The sequence below is a fragment of the Malurus melanocephalus genome, unplaced genomic scaffold, assembly GCF_030028575.1.
Source record: "Malurus melanocephalus ecotype Western Australia unplaced genomic scaffold, MMel_1.1 scaffold_16, whole genome shotgun sequence".
In the NCBI taxonomy this organism is placed as follows: Eukaryota; Metazoa; Chordata; class Aves; order Passeriformes; family Maluridae; genus Malurus; species Malurus melanocephalus.
This window is the reverse complement of record NW_026623248.1, coordinates 1,103,317-1,116,162: the sequence shown is the minus strand read 5'-3', so window position 1 is coordinate 1,116,162 and position 12,846 is coordinate 1,103,317. Positions and strand designations below refer to the sequence as shown.

The 12,846-nt window shown below is 40.4% G+C and overlaps 1 protein-coding gene across 1 annotated transcript in view; it reads left to right on the top strand.

The window, feature by feature from the left end:
• ANO2 (anoctamin 2) overlaps positions 1–12,029 on the top strand; it is a 138,310-nt gene extending 126,281 nt beyond the window's left edge. Inside the window, exons 21-25 of the mRNA XM_057385317.1 lie at positions 2,309–2,461; positions 2,598–2,650; positions 4,182–4,363; positions 9,211–9,316; positions 10,749–12,029. Of these exons, the coding sequence (XP_057241300.1) occupies positions 2,309–2,461; positions 2,598–2,650; positions 4,182–4,363; positions 9,211–9,316; positions 10,749–11,024 (770 nt within the window). The 3' untranslated portion in view covers positions 11,025–12,029. The remainder of the gene's footprint in view (positions 1–2,308; positions 2,462–2,597; positions 2,651–4,181; positions 4,364–9,210; positions 9,317–10,748) is intronic.
• The last annotated feature ends 817 nt before the right edge of the window (positions 12,030–12,846 follow it).

Sequence of the window (12,846 nt, the reverse complement as noted above, 5' to 3'; positions counted from 1 at the left end):
CTGAGCCCTTGGCCTCTTCCCCTCTCAACTCTGACAGTAAAAGGCACCACTAGTGTGTGGTTTGGGATTTTTCCTTCATCTGCAATGGGCTCTGTGTCAATGACAGCACATCCAGGGTCCTGCTTGATGCCCCAGGAGAAGACGTTTCCCATATATTTCACTTTCCACTATACCCAGTCTCTAAGTGTTCTATTTCCCAGCTTGTGCCATGAGCCTGGGGAATGCTCATCTCCCTCATCTCCCTGGCCTGCCAGGGAAAGAGGAAAATTATGAAACAGCCTGGATGTCCAGAGGTCCAGCTCCTGGYACAGGTCTCTTTAGCCTTTTCCTTCTACATGAACATATAAGGAGCTCTGTGTGGAGACCTTGTGTATATAAATGTAAATGTGAATGCAAAAAGGTATTTAAGGGCTGCCGTCAAGTTTTCCAGCCAAAAAAGGATGTCTTGGTGTCAACTGTYCTTGATGGAACAGTATGAATGCCCTAAAAGTATTGTAAATATTTCCAGAGTGATCAAATAGGCATCCACAGAACTCCACGATGCTGAGACCAGACTCCTTCTGGGATCTGGACAGACATTCTTCTCTTTGTAATCTGTTCATATTTGTTCCCAGAAACACTGATCACACTCAACAAGTAYCTGTAGAATCCTGTTCAAAGACTCCTCCATTTAGTGATCATTTGCTAGTTTGTTTCACAATACCATCTAAAGTCTGGGTTTGGCTTTGGGATTACTTTTTTTGCCTGTTTTTTGCATCATTTACACTTTCATAAGAAGGAGTTCGCAAGGTTGAAGAGATTTCAAGATGGCCACACAAACACTTCTGGCGCAGTTTTCTATGAAGACATATTTACACAATTATCCAGAAGTCCTTTGCATATCTTGAACATTTTTTCATGAACTTGAAAAAAAATTAAACTGCATTTTCCCAGGCAATGAATAAAGGGACTACAAACAACATCAAAGCAAATGCTTGTGTGGTTTATTCTTAAAGCATTGAGAATACTTCCATTTTCTTTTTTTACAGAATCCTCCCAGCTGTATTCCTGCTAAATTCACTTAAAACCAAATAAGGCATATTTTGGTGCTAAGTATTTTTTGAAGCGTTTCAATTTTGGGGGTACCTTATTTTAACATCTGCTTTTATTTCGTTGTTACTTCCTTTTCCTGACTCTGAACATAAAATATTCAGGAAGCTATGATTTCAAGGATGGGATGTTTGTATGGTTTGAAAAAGCTCCATCTTAGTGTATACACTTTATCTCAGAGCAAAACAACGAGGATGAAAATCTAAAGGCCATATAATTGATACACAGAGATTTTACTTTCCTGTGCAAATATATTATTCCTGAGATGAGAAAGGAGAAATATCAGAAGACTTGCAACCTGTGCGCAAAAACAGTGTGTGTGAGAGAATGTCCTGGAGAAAACTCTTTCGAGGGTTAGTTGTAGGTTGTGCCAACAGTGCTGGAAGCAATTATTTTAAAGTAAAATATTGTGCTATGTACACCCCTGATTTTCACAGGAAAGTGCAATTGCTCTCTCAATGGAGAGAGAATTTCTACMGGGATTTACCAAAAAGGAAGCCACAAAGAATATGGCCTCATACACACCAACAGTTTTTTGATGCTACTGTTTTTTTTTTTAATTCTGAGATGTAGCTCACAGTCAGATTTATTAGTTTAACATATATACTATGTGTGTGTGTGTATATATATATATATATATATATATATATATATATATGTAAAATTCACCTTTGCTAAGATTTAAAGAGGAATATTTCTAAAGTTGGAGGCTATCAGTAATGTAAGAAGAGTTGAAAGTGTACAATATCCTTGGCTCTTGCATCCACAAAGATACATCTGTTCCTGCTTTTGACAGGCTGCCACTGAGTTTTTCAAAGAAAGCTGGGAAGAAAACGTGGCACCTTGTGATTTTCTCCTGTTGCTGGATTGTGCATCACCTTCCTTATAAGGAAAAGGACAGGGAAGAAAGAGCATGGATTAATCAGCTTATTATGTATAAATGCAGARAAGTAGACTCTGAACCCTTTGCCCTTTATTAAATTTATTATTTCCTTTGGCTTGTGCTAGCAACTTGAAGCATTATTGGAAACATTCGTAAGGCATGGTGACAAACCTTGGTCTCTTCATAACCCTACTTTGGGATATTTATTAGTGGGACAAAACTGGGAAGTGGAATTTTAGGGCACTGGCAAAGCACAAAGCTCATCATCAATTTGCTGTCAGCTTCTACCTTCAGAAGTTATCAAAAAACATTGCTTTTTTCTCTTTTATTTTCCAGTTATCCAGTTTGGCTTTGTCACACTCTTTGTTGCCTCCTTTCCTCTGGCTCCTCTCTTTGCWCTTCTGAACAACATCATTGAAGTTCGCCTTGATGCAAAGAAGTTTGTTACTGAGCTGAGGAGGCCAGACACAGTGAGAGAAAAAGATATAGGTAAGTAATGGAAAAGCATTGCATTGAAGATAAAACMAAAAATGCAATCAGAAAAGAAGAAAAAAATGCAATCAAAAGGAAGAAAATTTRTGATGAATTTACGATGAATTAATAAGTTCTTTGTTTTCACTTRCAGGTATTTGGTATAACATTTTGAGTTGCATTGGAAAGCTCTCAGTGATCATTAATGTAAGTGTTTGGTTGCACCAGTTTCTAACCATGATCTTGGGAGCTTACACTGTCCCTTCAATGTCATTTTAAATTGTTTATAATACATTCTTTATAATTGTTTATAATTTAGTATCCCTTCAACAAAATTTAAAAGCGAAGTCTTATTTTTCAATTGCTCAAATACAAACAAAATACAGATATATTATGTTTATTGTTCTATATCTACTCCTTAACTAAAATTTTCCTGTATATGCTTTAGGATAAAAAAAAATCTCATGCCCTAGGAGTTTAATCCTAATAGWTTCTGGTGGGTTTTTAACCTACTGATTGTAATCTCATCTAATMATTTAGTTTGAAAAAGACCTTTAAGATCATGGAGTGATACCATAAGTATTAAAAATATCAAAGCCCTTTGTAAAGGGGAACTTGAAGGGACAACTTGTGGAGAAGTGCAATTTCTTTAATAAAATAGCCCCCAGCACAGCAACACAGCACTATAATACTTCCAGAGGAGCCTTGTGTGGAGCCTTGTTAACTTCTGGCTCAGCAGTTTCCAGGATTTCAGGTTATAAGGTTTTATATATATATATATATATATATATATATATATATATATAATAATCTGTGCAACCCTGCACATCCCCATAATCTCACTGTCAGGCACAGATTTCAGCTGTCCAGCATTGAGCTGTGCTGGAGGAGCAAAATTCTGCAACTTCTTGTTTCTATCTGAATACACTCTGCAGATTTATGGCTCCTGAGTATCTGTAAAAAGTCCCTCTTCAGGTCTCTTGAAGTCTCTTCAGGCACTGGAAGGGGGCTCTAATATCTCCCCCAAATCCTTCTCTTTTCCAGGCTGATCAGTCTCATTCTCTCAGCTTGCCTCCACAGGGCTCCAGCCCTCTGTTCATCTTCACAGCCTCCTCTGGACCTGCTCCAACAGGAATGAGTCCAGAGGAGAAATCAAAAGGCTTCTTATTGATATGATCTAGAGACTTCTGTGACTGTTCCCTACATAATTATGCCATAATTTTATGGGGTACCAGTCTCATGAGAGTTTAATAGCAGCATGAGATCCTCCCATGTCAGATGTGTGAATCCTGATGGAGAGGGGAAAATGGACCTTACGTCAACAGGTTTGGTGCAACTACACCAAAATATATTCCAAATTATACCAATTGGATACTACTCTTATTGTAGAGGTTTTTTTTTTTTTTTTTAAACTAGTGATGCACCTCCTAGTGGCTCCAGGGATGGAAAAGAAATTGAGAAATGGACAGTCCATTAATTGGCTTTGCTACTTCCCTAACTCAGCCTTGCCCTGGAGAGACGGAGCAGGTTACTTGCATTTGTATATGCAAATATTCTGTACCAATTCTGGCAATATAACTCTCCCTTCACCGCCACACTATATTTACCTGAACATTAAAATTTCCCTGACTTAATTAACCTGGAAACATAGATTAATGATGCTGTTGCTTGGTTGGGTTTTTGATTTTGTTTTGGGTTTTTTGTTTTTTGGTTTTTTTTATGTTTTTCCATCTCTCAGGCTTTCGTCATCGCTGTCACCTCTGATTTCATCCCACGCCTTATGTATCAATATGCATACAGCCAGAATGGAACCCTGCATGGCTTCATCAATCACACYCTCTCATACTTCAATGTCAGTCAGCTCAAGGCTGGGACACAGCCAGAAAACTCCCTGTTTGCACAGGATGTTTCATTCTGCAGGTAAAGTACTTGTAAGAGCAGTTTGCAGAGTTAAAGGAATTTCCTTGTCTCTTATATCAGACAAAACTTTTCAAGGTGGGAATTGATAAAATTCAATTGTACAGCCACATATTCAGCAATATTTATGTACCTTTCCAAAGAGGGTTTTGAAAGTGCAGCTTTTAGAGTATTCTCACTATGTTACAAGGTCTTTAAAAAGGGATTTCCAGTGCATTAAAAGGCAAAATAAACAWTTTAGGCAGACTTGCTCAAAAAAGTCCCCCAACCAAATCACTTTCTTCATTCAAAGACACTGTTTTCATTAAAAATGAAAATGAGAGCCTTAATTTATAGTGGKTCTATCTCCCTTGCTTTGACATGCCATATATTTGACACTGATTTTAAGCAGGGTATATATCTTGCCCAACTATAACCCACAAAAATGACAGATCCCAGTTTCTTCACGGGAAACAGGGTCAACAGGGAGAGAAATCTGTCCCTCTGACTCTGGCACTGCTCTTGGGATTGCCATTGGGGAGTACCTCACCTTACTGCAGCACAGGATRGAGAGTGCACCCCTAACTTTTAAGCAATCTATAAGCACATTGTTCCCTGGGAGCCTTGCTGTTCCCCGTTTCTGTTGTCAGGGGTTGTTTGTTAGCAAAATATTCCCTTTGAGAATATGGAGCATCTCCAGAATTTCTGACAGATTTGTAAGCCTGTGAAATGCTTTTTCTACCCTTAGTTCCTAGCTAAGTTCCTACATTTTAATTTGCATCCCTGAATTAGCCAGTGTTTTCCTTCAACATGCATCTTGAACCACTTCACTGTGATTTTGCTACTTTCACTATGCTGCTTTTTACCTTGTGTCAGACACTGGCCTCTGTTTATGGTGTCTGGGTGCTGATGTATTTGGAAATGTGTGCATTAACAACAGGGATGAAAGGCACTCTTTACATAAGCTTGGCCATATAGAGCCAATATACTCAACAGAGCCTAAATACTGGGAGAAGAGAATAATCTGCACTAGGTACAAAGTGATTCCTGCCTGATGATATCAYCCATGAGACTGAAAAAAAAATCAAAAATTAATGTTTGACCATGTGTTAGTCTGAATGGGAAAGAACTTCGAGGGCATTTCCATTCTGTTATCAGGAACCAGTCAGGAAAAGGTGTCAGCATCCACAAACACTGTTTCTCATTATCATCTGCCTCATTTGAATCTTATCAAAATCCCAGCTTTGGACAGAACTATCACTGTGATAAAGTATGGGGTCTCTAACTTGTGTCCCAAGAGACAGACAACCAAACACTGCCCCTCAACTGGAAATAAAATATTTCTGTGTCTGGCAAATATGTTGGGAACAAGCTGACCTCTCTTATTCTTAGATTTCTGTGACCCTTGGACATAAAAGTGGTTGCAGTAAGGCTGCGTTTTGCTCCTTATGGGCACTGCCAGAGATTAAGGTATCTTTAAAATAACCTTAACAAGCCAGAAACAACTCTGTCATTGAACATACAGAATACATTCTTTAAATATTTAGAGCAGCATTTTCTCCAGTGCTGTGAACTCTTTGGCACCGCTTCCAAGTAAATGTTGCTGTAACACTGTTCTGATGCACAGTATTAGTTGTATTTTTTTCCAGGGAAAAATRGCATTTGGGTAGCTGAAGCCAAATTAAAAGCAAATCCTGTTAAGATATGGGATGTTTTTATTGCTTTAGCYCTTTTAGTCCTTACAGTCTTGTATGATAGTGGAGTACATAAAAACATGCTGGTCACACGGAAAAGAAGGAAGCAGCAGCTATGGAGTCATCAAAGGAACTTTTCTTTAACATGGGTCTGCTCCAACATTCAGCAAATTTATGAAGCCTCTTTGATTTACTTTTCTTAATGTCCTGGGATTTGTCTCATCTAGTCCTAATGATCAGTGGTGGATTCTAACATTTTTCCCCTGACTAATTTTTATATACTGCTGCATTGCTGAAGCACTACTTCCTTATAATTCTGGATGTTTTCTCCAATTTCTTCKCAAAGACCAGCTGAAGAAGGAAATTAAACAGATTTGCAGTTCCACCTACATATACAGATTGCTTTTTTTTCCTACCAGTCTCTCTTTTTCCCCACACAATACATTTCCGAAACACAATAGCATTTTTTCTGTTAGCTCTGGCTTCATTTCACACTCGTCCAAGCATTGTGTGGTTCTCTCCCTTCCCCCTTTTCTATTTTTCTGTTCTCCCTCAGAACTTTTTCTGTGTTCTATTCCTCAGCCACACTGACTACTTCATATTCTTGTCCTTTCCAGTGGAATTACAGTTGCTTGCTGTTTTGGAAACAAAATAGTCTTTGCAGCACTGCTTGGTTGCTGTTCCTWCCATACCTGCTGAATCAAATATTTTAAGAGTGAAGAATTGGAGAGGTGACGGAATCATAGAGTCATAGAGTATCCTGAGTTGGAAGGGACCCACTAGGATCATCAAACCCTTGCCCTGTACAGAACACCCCAAAAATCACACCTGATTGTCAATGCCTGAAGGCATTGTCCAAGAGCTTCTTGAGCTAAAAATATGGTGACTTTTGTTGATACACCCACAAGTCATACTGTCCTACTGCTATATTTCAAATGCTTCTTGAGCTAAAAAGATGGTCTTTGTAAAAGAGAAACTACCTGTAGAATATAGGGGGTAGAAAAGGCCCTTTGGAGTCCCATGTGCCAGAGAATAATTGAAAAGGGAGGTGGGGAGGAGGCTCAGCTACCTCATCTGTAGCTCAGGCAACATTTTCCTCCACCATAAATAATTTGCTCATGTTCTGTTGAATGTAGGTTCAGGCATCACAAGCAGTGTGATTCCCAGCTGAGCCAGGTGAAATTTCCAAGGGGTCTGATGTCCTGCAACACTCACATAGTTTGTGAAGCTCAGAATACATTAAATGGAAAACCCACCACAGTTGGTGACCCTTCCAGGTGAACCTTGGCTCCAATTCAAGACTGAGATTGATTTATAGTGGCCAGCAAAGTCCACAGCAAACTCAGTGGTTTTTCTTGGCTTTGATGTTCAAGCAGATTAAATTCAAGGGAACTGTTTTTGGCTCTTTTATGCAGCAGTTGTACAGATTTGAGCAACATGTGGGAATCCACAATGTCCAGATAAGTACCAGAGGAGGGGATCTTGCAGTACAGGCACAGCAAGGAATAATGTGTGAGACAGGACCTGTGCACACYCCACTAAACAAAACAAATAATTCAGGGGCTAACACAGCCCAGGGAGTRCTTCCCTAAATTAACACAGCCCCAAATTTACTCCTCCTTGTGGGCTGTACCTTGTGTCCTTTGTGTCCAGAAGGTGCAGCACAGGATCACATCCAGCATTTCAGACTCAGTTTCTTGGGGGTGGGGAGCGGCAGGATGTAGGGGATGCGTGGATTGCAAATATGTAATTTAACATGCAAAACCATGTGGGTAGAACCTGAAGGTAATTTTGGCAAGCACACCTGCAAACTGAAGCTGACAGGTTTTATATATGAACCTTCTCCATTATCCCCCAACGGAGGCTTTTCCACAGTCTAATGAATCTTACTGTCAGGACGGGTTTTGTGGTATTCAAAACAGATTTTCCCTTTCTTAATTTCATCCCATTACTCCTAGTCAAACACCGGGAACAGCACTAAATTATCCCTTTCAGTCCTAAGGGCACAATTTGCGCATGGTTATCATGTCCAACTGTGGCTGTTACTTACCAAAGTGGAGCAATACATGTGCTGCTCTTTAATCTTCCCGGTGAGTCAGCCTCCTCAGCCCTTGTACTGTTCTGCTGAATTGCCTTCAATTTGTCGTTACTTTTTTCTCTGGGTTCCTTTCTCTTTCCTTCTTTGCCTTCCCCTCCTCCCCCTCTGGAATCTGCATAGCTGAATGGCTGAATGCAGCCCAGGTGTGGATTTACCTGAGCTGTTCAGAGAAAGGCTGATTCCCACCCCAGCAGCATCSTGACTTTTGTTGATACACCCACTAGTCATGCTGTCCTGCTGCTGAATTTCAAACTTGTGCTAACTTGCTGGCCATCRCAAGCTCCAGGCTATTTCCACTTTCAAACTCTATCCCTTCAAAGATCCTTCAAGTGTTTTATTTTTAATTATTTTCCATTTCCCCATATTATTCTAATTGCATTTCCTGTCTCCATTTCTTATTGCTTTCTGTGTTTCCTGCTGTTAGCAAAACTTTCCAATTCAGTATCATCTGTGATTTTTATTAGCCTGTTGTTTACTTCCAAATGATTGATGATAATACTAAAAGCAACAGTCTTTACACCAAACCACTAAGGCTCTGTTTTATCCTGTCCAAGGCTAGACAGTTAATTTAGGAAGTGCCTTTCCCATGGCTCCCCCTTTCGTTAATGCAAAGACAGGAATCACCGAAGTGTGAGTCACATTTTATRTGGACTGAGTTATTCCCTAAATTAATCAAGTTTTAGATTAATTGAATGCAGGTTTATCTCCTCTAGTCAGAAAATGCCTTGGACTATCTCTCTGCTTTCATTTCAGCACTTCATTCCCTGTACATTGAGGTCAATTCTACATTAGGAAAAATAAAGGCGACATTTGTCAATCCTCTAAAATCTGGACATTTCCAACATTAAAACAAYGTTCTGATTTTGGTTACAACTGTGAAAACCAGACTAAGCTTGTTAAATTCAGTGGAAGTAGTTCAGTTCTAATTCTGGAGTTGTATTTCATAATAAGGGTTGAAGTAAGAACATCTGGAGGATTTGATTCTTCAGGCTTTGTGATGGGAAAATCACACTAATCAAAGCAATTGATGCTGGAGGAAATTGCTGGAACTGTGATAACTGAACTTGCTCTATCTCCAGGTTCAAAGACTACAGAGAGCCACCCTGGTCCCCACAGCAGTACGAGTTTTCTAAGCAGTACTGGGCGGTCCTATCTGCTCGCTTGGCTTTTGTGATTCTGTTTCAGGTAAGTCCATTGAGTTGCTTCACTTTTAGTCAYAGAAATACCATCATAAATGGAGTATGTTCCAAAGCAGCCCACGCCCAGTAGACAKGGAAGGGAAGACCCACAGCTTCCCTTAGCCTTTGGGAATCACTAGCAGTGATCCCCAAAATCCCCAGGCTCTCAAAGGTTTAAGTGGAYTCTGTCAACTTTTATACTCTCAGAGGCACCACTTGTAAAAAGCACATAAATGCTGTATAGGCTTGTTAACTGCTGTTCTTTACCCAAAGCAAGAAATAAACAGAAGTAATAAATCCTCCAAAGTTTTCTGCTACTTTCTTGAAGTGAGAGCAGTAMATTGTCCCCAGTGTGGAGATTTCATTAGCAAGGGATTTGCTATCGTGGCTGGCCTCAAAAATAGCTTCCTTCTGCTCTCCTCCATGATCTGGGATTTTCCACAGCCAAATTGGGCTCATGCCTCTTTTTGAAGTCTGCCTTTTTTTTGTCCTCACCTGCCAAGTGTTCCCAAGGTTTTCTGTGAGCCTTGCCTGGCTTCTATTGCCCTCTTCTGCTTCTTTGCTGTGCCTTCAGTAATTTTCCACCACTGGCTGCAAAGCAGTTGAAAGCAACTTCAAACCCTCTGCCTGCTCTGCCAGAGAACATTCCCTGGTTAATAAGCTCCATTGTCTTGGATGGGGACAGAGTTCATGCTAGCAGCCCTGTCAGCAAACTGTTCTCACACGTTTGGAGGCATTACACAACACAGCACTTTTCAAAGCATTATCATGATAATGCAAACCTCCAGARCATCACATATTTATAGATTTCACAAGGGAGCAAAACTTTTTACCCAGTCTGCTTCCTGCTTGATATTTTGAGGATCTCCTATAATCACCTTGACACCTGAGGTCAGGTTGGGATTGTGGCTTGCACACTGTGGTAGTGTGAAAACAACCCTGCTTAGTAATAGACAGGAGGATTTGAGGACAGAATTTGAGGCCAGAGAAGTTGTCTGCTGTGTGCTCAGCCACACTGGAAACACACGGGTATCTTCRTCTTGTAGGATTTTTGATTGTGTTGGAATGTCGTTGTATTAATGGAGTCTGAATTCAGTATCAAGGAATTGGATGCTGAGAACTGGGCACCTTTGGATGCCTGTAAAGAATAATGCTAGTTTAGCTACTGAGGCCATGAATTATTTGATGATTCCAAATTCTTTCCCATTTCAAGCCTAGCTGACGCACATGTTTAATTCAACCTCTGCTCTGAGGGGGTAGCTGTGCWTAAACCTGAGCTTTTTCTTGAAATAAAGCCTTACTCAACTGCGTACTACTACACACCACCAGCAAAATGTGTTTGACATCTGTCTCATAGCTATAGCTAAGGTTTGRTTTAGCTCCAGTGTGAGTATTTTGGATTTTCCATGCCTGCTTCATGTCTGTTGTTGTGTTTGCAGAATTTGGTGATGTTCCTCAGTGTTCTGGTTGACTGGCTGATCCCTGACATCCCCAAGGACATCAGTGAACAGATCAAAAAGGAGAAAGCATTGCTTGTTGACTTCTTCCTGAAGGAAGAGCATGAAAAGCTGAAGCTGATCGAAAGCTTTATCGCACGTGACAAGCGAAAACGCAGAAGTGGGACCAAAAGCAAAAGGGCTGCCAGCTTCTCCCAGTGCCACCGCAGCCCCAAGGGCAGCTTCACCTCCTTCAGCTCACAGCACACTGTGGTGTGACTCCTGAGGGAGGGAAACAGCCTCTGCTTACTGTGTGATGTGATTCTGAGCCTGGAGCAAGGAAAGGAGGGACAAGAGCAAGAGGAGGCTGGTTTGCTTCCTTAAAACCTCCAGATGTGAGGGTCTCTATTAGAATTTAAATGCTCTCTGGGCTGCAGCATTCCCAGACTTTATCAGTGTGAGATAAGGGCTATGCTGTGGCTGTAGCTGGTTCTTGTGGTGATGATGTGAGTTGGGTGGGCATGCGGGAATTCTCCTGGTAGGAACTCTCCTGGCTCGTGGGACTGCAGCCATCCCTTCTCCTGCAGATTCCCAGGGGTGCACAGGGACACTCCTGCTTTAGTCTCTACCCTTGGGCAGATTGGACTGACCCTRGGGAAGGACTGACCATGGAGAGGTGCACACAGATCATGATCTCATCGCCTGTAGCTGCCAGAGGAGGATTTGCAAACATGTGGAGTTTCAAGGAGTCACGGTGCCTTCCTAAAATACACTGCCACATGGTGCCACCTCTGTAGGACATGCAGGGCTCTGGGAGATCAGGGATCAGAAGGAATTTARATCACTGGGTGCTTGCATCTATGGATATATTGTGCTTTGCTTAGCAGGAGCTGGAGYGCACGTGCTGGTGAGCAGGGAGGCCACAATGCGTGCATCTGAATGGCTGAAGCTGCCAGACCCAGGGAAGCTCTTTGGCATTCACTGTCCTGAATAAAAAAACTAAAAACCAAACCCTGCATGTTGGATTGTCCTCTCACTTAGGCTTGGAATCCTGCCAGCGTYGAGAGGAATCACGCCACTGAACCACCAGTGTGAAGCTGAGGAGTGAGAATGGAATCAAGCCCTGTAAATCATGTGGCATCTTCATGTACACTGCACGTAAAGTAACAAAAATTGCTGCTGTTGTGATTTACTGTAAAATATTTCGCAGAACTGCCTTTCCTTGGAAGATAAACATATTCACTAACCAAGCTTTCACCTACAAGCATTTAATGAATACCTGTATTCTGTCATCAATGAAAATTAAATCTTTCTTTAAAAATATGTTTCTTTTCCCATGGATTCTGTCTCTAATACATCTTGAAACTCAGAGTCTGGATAAAAGCCTTTCTTCTCATTTTGCCTTCTCAACAATATTTTCAAAACCACAAAAATATAAACCAAAAGAAGTTCTTCAGCTTCAGGCAGTGTATTCAGGATTGCTCTTTAACATAATAATCTTATTTTACATATTTCTAAAGCCTAAGATTTCAGGAATATATTACATTAAAAGGTTTTTCTCTATGACAACTTTCAGTAACATAATGGAGATGTGAAAATAATTTTTCTTCATTCAGTGCCCAAACTAAGGTAAATCAAAATGCGAGAACTATTTCAGAGTGAGCTGAAATCTAGAAAAAAAAGTAATTTTGGAATTTTATTTAAAATTTTACTGCTGGGTTCTTCATCCCTTCCATATAATAATTCCTTCCAAATCAATAATCAAAAGATAATGTAATCTTGAATAAAATTGCAAATGTTTAACTTTGTGAGAAAAAAGTCAGTCCTCCCCAAATTTTTCCTCATTTTCCTTGTCAAAACTCCTTGCTTTGTTTTGTTGTAATTGTGTTAGGTGAGCGAATAATTTTTTTTGTTTGTTTGTTTTTTTAGAATTTGTCTCCCTTCTAGAAATCTGTGACAGGGCTGGGACATAACCTCTAATTTCCCCCCTATAAGATCAACATTTAAATGAAGGAACTGTATCTCCTCGAAAACAAATTGTGTCATTTTACTTTCAAAAGGCCAACAAGCCCTGTTGGGGATTCCATGGTCTAGTGTAYTA